We start from the raw sequence: 9,036 nt of genomic DNA, 5'->3' as shown, positions 1-9,036 counted from the left end.
TACATTTGATTTTTAAAGTTTATTTTCAATTCAAACCCCAGTATTTTACATTTACATTGAATTAAAAATTAACAGTTTGATATCATTTAATCATAAATTGCTACACTATTTACACCAAGTTGCCAGCAAAGTAATCCTTCATCTTAATGATCAACACATAAAATAATTAGTTTTAATACAATATACAAATGTTAAGCTTGATTTCTTTACTTTTTTTTCTTAGAAAAAGCTTTTGCAATTCTTTGCAGGATGTAGAACTAAAAGTGAAAGTGAATGTAAAGCAGATAGAAGAAAGAGCATTTGTTATGCACTGCTGCTTATGAAGCCCAGGCAGCCAACCTCTTCATATCATGATCATCCTCCACTCTCTTCTTGGAGGCTGAAAGAGTGAAATAACAGACATTTCAATGACACAGAGAATGTATAAATGGGCCTGACTGGTCTTTTGACAAATTTTAAAGCGTTTGTAGATACTAAATGTGTGGGTGTCATTGCATGCATACTTGCTTGGCGGCTTGGTCTTGTGCTAGGCAGTTTGGTGGTTGGTGCACTTGGTAATCTGCCCATATTCTTCATACTTTCTTCATGTTCTTCTTGTTCCAACTCTGCCAGCTCAGCCAACAATTCATCCTGTAAAAACATAAAAAATTGTAAAGAACATCTCATAAACTGAAGGCTATCAATTGATTAAAACAATGAAGCATGTTCTCAGTTTTAACAAATTATCTTGAAACTGCTGAAATGTTCCTATAAATATATTTTCTTTCCAACTGTGCATTCTGAATTATAAATAAATATATTTCCCCAGCAGTAACCTGCAGCAGTCTAGAGCTGGTCTTCTCATTAACAGTGTTTTTATCTTACTGATCATATTTGTTGAGTTTAAATTTATTAATGAATTTCACTGATAAAAAATATTGCTTATGTGTGCTGGTGCTCTTAAAGTTCTTCATGTTTTCTTCTCTAAAGTTTTCTAAACTTCTCTAAACTTTAGAAAAGTTTTCTTTTCTAAACTTTTCTAAAGTTAGAAAAGTTCTTCTAGTTTGGATGGGCACGATAAAAGTGTGTTGTTTTAATAAGGGTAATTTAAGGCTTTGTGTTGGGGGAAAAAAATTATGATTAGTGTGTGAAAAAGGAGTGCAATCTTGTATTATTCCTGACTCTGTTTTGATGTGAAGTAAATGGAGTCGAGGAGTCAATTCTGTCGACTATTATGGTTAGAGCTGGGAGATGGAGTTGAACATCCCTATTTGTAATATATATATATGAACATCCCTATATATACCTCATCAAACTGATCACCAAAAGGTTTTGAGATGGCATCACTGATCTCCTGAGCTACTTCCTGTTGTTCTGTAATGTCCTGCATGAGGGAGTCAATGTTATCCAGATCTCTGAAAATGAGAGAAACAGAATGATTGATTATTTGTTGACATTTGCTAACAACTGTTCAATCCACTGGTACATTTGAAGATGTATGCAGCAGTTATTTATCGGCATTATACAAAATATTGTACTACAAATATCTGTAGTTTTGTAGAACTGATCAATCAAAATCAAGTATTCCTGAGAACCATGTAATAAGCAATGATCTGTTTTTTTTTTTTTGTGAATAACTGAGTGTAAAGTACAGCAATAGGTGCCTTCACACTGTCGTAATTACCATAATTATGAAACTTCAACTTGTAAAAAGCGTTGAAGAGCTCGTAATTACACATTTTTAGATCGCTCCTACTTGTACCACGTGATTGCTGTAGCACCTGACAACTGCAGATTAATTTAGGCATTGATAGTGTTGCCATAGAAATGCATAATTCCCAGTCCGAGGAAGTGAACAGCTCTGAGTAGAATGTCACGTGTTGTCATCTCGAAATTACGGTAATTACGACATAGCGTGAATGCAGCAAATGATGAAACGCACATATTCTGGTGAACCCCTTTGATGGCTTTAGCTGCGTAACCCATGTTCTTCAGAACCTCTGTGTTTGTGGTGGCATTCTCAAGGGCCTCTCGCTGGAACTCAATAGTGGACAGGGTACCGTCGATCTGAGTCAGCTGCTGCTCAAAACGTTTCTTCCTCTTAAGAGCCTGAAGTGCACCTGAGGAAAAATATTTTTTATTGTGGTCATAATCATCAAATATTTCACTGAAGAAGTCAAATACTTTCCCTAATTTTTAAGGATTAATGCTGTTAATCATACTGAATGTGATCAACTGCATTTTATGTAGCATAATAGCATTTTTGAATACAATGTGCCTGCATACCTGTATACCTGCATGAAGAAAAGTTGGAAGACATATTTGTTTAACCTGTTCTCTTTCGAAAGAGAAAAAAGCGAACAAAAGAAACTGGCAGCAACTGGGTAATGATGTTGATAGGCTACTCATCATTTCGAGTTAATGGTATCTCTAAATTGGAATTAATCAACAACAAAGGGAAACTAAAGAAACTGAAACAAAAAAAACTGGTACTGTATAAAGTATATTATTATTAAACTGTCTGTACACTTACAAAGTTCTCAGTCCTTCGGTTTGTACGTAGAGACCCTCATTAAGCTACCGTGTTAGTGTGGGGCTATTTTGAGCCTTATTAGTGGTATTAACTAGCGATCTATTTTACTTATTATATGCCCCATATACTAGTGTTATAAGCTAAACCGTTTTTAGAGATAAAACTCTTTACACTTGATTATCATGAAAACAAATCCCAGAGAACAGTCGACTCGGTACCCATGTGTTATTACACCCCAGGTTCATTTTGCGCCGGAGTTCTCCTTTAAGATGCTCACCAGTAATGTTTTAAGGTATGTTTATAAAAGCTACTTCAGTGTCCTTATTGAACTAATGCCTAATCCTGGCCTAATCTAAGTCCTGTCTGTGAAACCAGGCCTAAGATTTTTACTCAAGTCGTATTGAAACTGGTGACATGTAACTTGTAATGGAGTCATTTTAGCTGTAAGGCATCTGTAATTTTACTCAAGTATGGTTACTTATCAGGTACTCTTTACACCTGGCTCTACCTGTGATGCCTGTGTGTAAACGCCATGCTCGTGGTAATGCACAAGTTGACAACTGTAAACGAGGCGAGTCCATATACCTGTTTTAGGAGCAACAGCTGGGCGTCACTCCACAAGCAAAAGCCATGTTTCAGTGGGGTGTTGTTACACTTTCAAAGGCAAATTATGTAACTAACAGTTTTCTCTTAATCATTTAGTTTAATAGAGTAAAACAAAATGTCTTGGAGAATTTTATTATTGCTATATTCAAGTACTGTATAGAAATATTTTTAAAATAAACTATGAAAATCCATCATAAAAATATGAATTACATGTTTAAAACTTCCATATTTAAATGAAGTGTGGACTAAACCAACACTTTTGTGAAAATCATTTTTATAAACCTTCACATTTCTGGTGTCACATAGACACAGTTCTTGTGCCTTTTCCGCCAAAAACAAAAAAGTAGCCTAGTTGTTTATGGAGACAACAAGAGATTGATTGAGATAAATATGATCAAAAGGAAAATATTACTTGTGACCACAATAATTTCATTTTGCACCGTTCAATTCCTAATTTTATCAAGATAGGCTACGCAAAATATTAACCTTATCAGTTATCACGAACGACGAGGCGGCGAAAATATATTTCAAATGTCATTTCCAAAGCTGCCATGTACAAAAATATAAAAATGACAGAATAAAATTATCTTATAATGTAAAGACCACATGGCCAAAATTGCTCATAGAAGGAGAAAGTCCCATACCTCTCTTGTTTTTTGTTCCATTTTTTTTGGCAAAGGTAAGCTCCTGCTCGATTCTGCTCTCCATGTATTGCTGTTTTTTCGTTAACATGGCCTCTGTCTCTCTCAGTTTGTTGATGGCCTCCTGTGGTGATGCACCCGACCGGGACCGGTGCTTAGATCTAGAACTGGATCCAGAACTAGAACTGGGTCTGGAGCTAGATGAGCTTGACGAGCTTACTTTAAAAATCTTTGAAATTTTACTCATTTTTTCCCGAAGGTAGGCTATTGCTTGTAATTATAGATAAAGATCCAACGTGCTTAAAATCAAAATTCTTAAAAGGATCGCGAGAGAAAGTGGCTATTCTTGACAGTCTGCTTTTCAGATTCAATTCAAAACACCGTAACTTCCTGAAATTCAACACCTGTACGAACGTAAATTGCTCCACACAGAGCCATAGAGAGAAAGAGTTACGACACTCCCAAAGACCGCCATAGGAACTTTGGAATGCGCAAGTAACGCGTGACGTTAAGCAGCCAATAGGTCCAAACACTGATAGTTCCAGCATTGAACCCCATTCATTTTCAGTGTTTCCGAAGTACGCTCGCTGGTAAATTAATGAAATTATTGTAGCCTATTTTTTTACTTTTACACACATTAGCCGACCTCTCGTGAATCTAGTCAGTAGGCCTAGTTATATTTCATGTAGCCAGTTTGAGTTAATGTTTATTGGAAGAGAATAGGTTAATTGCAGCCAGACATGGGCAGTACTTCAATTAAATGTATTTTAAATACGTATTTAATTTTTTTAGTGTATTTTGTAATTTGTATTTTGCAGGTGTGGAAAAAAATAAAACGTAGTTTGTAACAAAATATTGTGAGGGAGTGTATTTAGAGTATTTCAAATACTTAAATACTTAAGAAAAATCACCATAGTAAATGATTTTGCCATATTTTCGGTCTGATGTTGGCAATGTCCAGGTTAGATGCACAAAAATCACGTGACACCCTGTAGACCGGGCTCCCTCCAAGAAGTGAATGAGTTTTGAACTCTTAAAAACGGCATTAAGGTAAAGTGTTTTGTGAAAAATATACAGTCTACACACACACATATTGCACACTGAACGGCATTAGCCTATAGAGAAAATAATTGTGCCTTATGAGATCAATGCACTGTGTTGTCATTCATAAAAGGACATCATAGACCCTATTATGAAACAGCGCGTCTGTCGTAACTCCACTGAAATCTCCATGCTAAGCAAGCGTTCACAATATAACATCCATCTGCAGTTTTTACACGTTCGTAAACGTATTACATATGAGAAATATTGATATTGATTCTGTATAAAATAATCAGCAATCCTATTGTTTTTCAGTAATTGCGCACGCAACGCGATTCTACTATGGAAAAGGCATACGCGGTCAGGGCAGTTAGTCTCGTGTGTAAAACAAACCCATATTGGGTCTCATTCATGAAACACGAGCAGAACGAATTTTTGTGTAAATCGTGTGTAAAGTGGTTCTGGCGTAAATTTTCGGATTCATTAAAACGTTCGTATTTTCCAAATGTTAGTTGATAGGCTATACGCAAGAAATCTACACCTGCTCCCAGCCACGCGTAAATGCGCTTAAAACCCGAACATTTTGCTCATTAATAAGGCTGCATTTTAATTCACCTTAATCGGGTTCATATTTACACAGCATTTTGAAAAATATTATATATAGTAATTAAATACGGTTTTTCTTATTATGAGAGCCAGTAATAGCATCTGCGATGGTGGTCCTTCTCCAGTTTAAATACGATTTATCCGAAGTGAACTAATTAGTTTTTTGCTCTCAAGCTTAATGTCGAACCATTTTCTTCTCACTTCTGGGAATGTTCGATTAACAGATGAAACTCCATTGACTGCATCTGTAATATGCTGCCAAGCTTCCTTTTTTTTAGGACCCGATACGCCACTATGTATGCTTGAAAATAAAATGTGGCGTTTTGAATGAACTTCTGATAATAAAACTTCAATTTCTGCATCGGAGAAATTTTTCTTTTTCATTCGCATTCATGTCATAATATGATGCCCAAATATAGTTGTCAGTCGGATTTAATGGGCGGGATTTATGGTAATTGAGAATGAACGTGCACGCGCATCCCATTTACGACTGATTGGAATTCATTAACACACACACACATTTCACTATCACATCTGACGTTTACGAAGTATTTGTGAATCAGGAGAAGAGTTTTCAGGAAGGTCTCTTTCCGCGCAAATCACTCAAATATTTACTAGAATATTTACGAATGTTTCATGAATGAGACACATTATGATTAATCATATATTAAAATGGAATTTTGATTTTGTGACGAAAATTCTCGGTCTGTTATTTTTACACAAAAATCGCTGCAAAAGATGCTTTCCAACAGGTTTTATCGTAGTTTTTGTCCAACTCCATTGACTTGTATTGGATGTTCTGTGAGGTACGGTATTACTCCGCCGCCAGAGACGGAAATGGGGTTGTTTGTATTCTTTCTGTAGTCTTCCAGTCGCGGTATCGTAGGCTGCGGTACCGCAGGCTCATAGCGTAGACTACGCTATCCAAACATTGGCAAAGGTGCATTATCGCCACCAACTGGGCTGGAGTGTCTTTATTCAAGCTTTCAACAGAAGAGTGTCCGGTTGTGAGGCGTTAGGAAAAATAGGTCCACAGTTTTACAACGAATGGTAAAACACCTGTTGGAAAGCATCTTTTGCAACGATTTTTGTGTGAGCATATCAGTGACCACTCTTTGTAAACTAAAGTTTAATGCATTTTATGAAAGATTGTTCCAGTGCCCCTATGAAACCATTGTGGAGGTGGGGGGTGCTAATACAGAAACCGAAAATTCTCGGGACAGCAGCATTTGTCCAAATTTCAATCTTAACCGTTCTATTTCATCAGAAAAGATCTTAAAACAGGGCTTTAAGTGTAAAATACCGAACTCGTCCTTTAAGGCACGAGTAGAGTAACGGTGATAAAATGGCTACGTAGCCTACATAAAATACGTTTTGCTATTAAGGGCAGCCTACCACACCATTGATGTGAACTTAGCTATACGTGCCATTTACGTCAGAGGGAGCTATTTCAGGCCCTGTAGAGTTTTAGTGAATTGCCCATACTTTTTTATTTTGCTACTTCGCCATTATTGTGGGAGTATTTTTGTATTTTCAAAATACTAATTACTTGTATTTTATTTTAAATACATTTTTCACATCCGTATTTTGTATTTTATTTTGTTACATTTCATGAGCCAGTATTTGTATTTTGTAACAAAATAGTTTTTGATGTATTTCTGCCCACCTCTGATTGCAGCTATAGCTTACGTGACACTAACGTTAGCTAACTTACGGTAACCTGATGTATATAATATTATTAATAATAATATTAATAGTATATACTGTATATATATATATATATAATATATTATATATACACGCATACACACACACAATTCATTTATTTAAATGGGTTAGGGTTATGTGTGTATATATGCATATTTGTCAAAATGTGTGTTTGTGTAATACATATAGGCCTACATAAATACAAATGCATGCATATATGTATATATATATATATATATATATATATATATATATACACACACAATTAATATATTATATGTATGGGTTAGGGTTAGTTATGTGTGATTGAAATATATATACATGTGTACTGTACACAGTACATCGTATACATGTATTTGTGTTAGTTTTCTGATGACTGGTTTAGTCTACGATTAGGGTAGGATGAAGGGGTACATTAGCCATACTGAAATGAATCCCGTTAACAGTTATTTAGCTACGTATTTAGGAAAATAGTTAATTCACTCATTAGCCTACTATCTCTCCGGTTTCATTTTATTAAGTTAATATTTACCGAACATTGCTGCAAATATAGTCGTTGCTTTCTACGTTATGGGAGCAGTCCATTTCCCTCCTAAATCATTCATTTGTACATGCACAGCATAATTATTTATATTTTATGTTGGTTGGAATTCTGAACAGAGCGCCACTGCAGACCTCTTTGCGTGATCATGAAGGTAGGCTAATGGCTGAATCGGAATTTAAAAGCAAGATCACGGATCAATAGTCTAATACAGCCCAGTTGTGCTAAAATAAATATCATGAGACGTCCATCATCAGATGAAAGCTGCTAAAGCCAGTGCTACTACTCATGCGAACATGAACACTAAGCTTTTCCCTAAAAAAACCCCCTAAAACTTATCTAAGTAATATAGGCTGCAGTATTTCGTTGTCCCCCTGCCTCTCCAAATGCAAAACTGACATTAACTAAATGCAATAATGCAGTAACAGCTGAAAAAGTACTTGGGTGTGTGTTTTATTTTATATTTATCGTTCAATAATGTAATCGCTGCTGTCTGTCCCATAGAAGAACATGACAGCTAGCGTATGTTTTGGAACTATTGGGGCTTACATGAACCACGTGACAGCCATAGCGGCGACATCAAAGCATGTCGCAACTCGTTCTCTCTATGGCTCTGGCTCCACACAATAGTCTCTGAAGACACGCCCATTGAAATAGAATTAGCCGACAGAATGAAGTCACACAATGGGCACGTCAAGGAAGCCCGAATATTATGGAGGACCAAACCTGCAGAAATTAAAAATGTATAAATGAATAAATAAACAAATATGCCAATAAATGCAAAAATAAATAAATAAATGACTATTTATACCTTTATTTCCTTATTTATGTATAATTATATTGTTCCCACACTTATTTTTTTCATTTATTTATGCATTTATTTATTTTCAATTATATTTATTTATTTATATATGTATTTATGTCTACATTTATTGCTCTGTATGCTAATGTGGGGGGCGTGTTTTACCTAAGACATAGCAATCGAGTGACACCTTGTGGTGTGACCAAACAATGCGCAAGAGGTTTGTGGGCGTGACTTTACAGGTCACGCGGAAATAAATGACTTAGATGGGAAATATGGCCAAAATCTTATATCATGGTTTATATTTTAAACTGTTGACTTTCAATCAGTTTGGATTTGCCAGTAGGGGACTAGTTCACCACAGATGTCCGGTTAGAGACATGAAGAAGCTTTTATTTTCTCCACAACAATTCCATAAAGCTTCAATAAAAGTTTAGCACATAAGTGCTGATGAGTACAACCCTAATGCCATGAGTATGGGTGTGGTCTAAAACAGTACATAATATATATATATATCAATATAACATAACAGAAACAAATTGATAAAATAAATACAATGAAAGGTAGCAGAAATGCTTCC

At 35.6% G+C, this 9,036-nt stretch overlaps 1 protein-coding gene across 2 annotated transcripts; it reads right to left on the bottom strand.

Annotated features, from left to right (window-relative positions):
• chmp4c (charged multivesicular body protein 4C) lies at positions 1-4,250 on the bottom strand. Of its 2 annotated transcripts, none has more exons than XM_077244325.1 (5): positions 3,763-4,250; positions 1,922-2,099; positions 1,286-1,394; positions 504-630; positions 1-379 (listed from the first exon to the last, which is right to left on the bottom strand). In XM_077244325.1, the coding sequence occupies exons 1-5, from the start codon at positions 4,004-4,006 to the stop codon at positions 318-320; spliced, it is 720 nt and encodes a 239-aa protein (XP_077100440.1). In that variant the 5' UTR covers positions 4,007-4,250; the 3' UTR covers positions 1-317. The 2 variants fall into 2 exon arrangements, with proteins under 2 accessions (XP_077100440.1, XP_077100441.1); XM_077244326.1 differs by having other exon boundaries at positions 508-630; positions 3,763-4,169.
• Between the last annotated feature and the right edge of the window lie 4,786 nt (positions 4,251-9,036).

This window comes from Siphateles boraxobius, unplaced genomic scaffold (assembly GCF_051911475.1).
Source record: "Siphateles boraxobius isolate OS27281-9 unplaced genomic scaffold, OSU_SipBor_1 26, whole genome shotgun sequence".
Taxonomy (NCBI): domain Eukaryota; kingdom Metazoa; phylum Chordata; class Actinopteri; order Cypriniformes; family Leuciscidae; genus Siphateles; species Siphateles boraxobius.
This window is presented reverse-complemented; position numbering and strand designations above follow the sequence as displayed.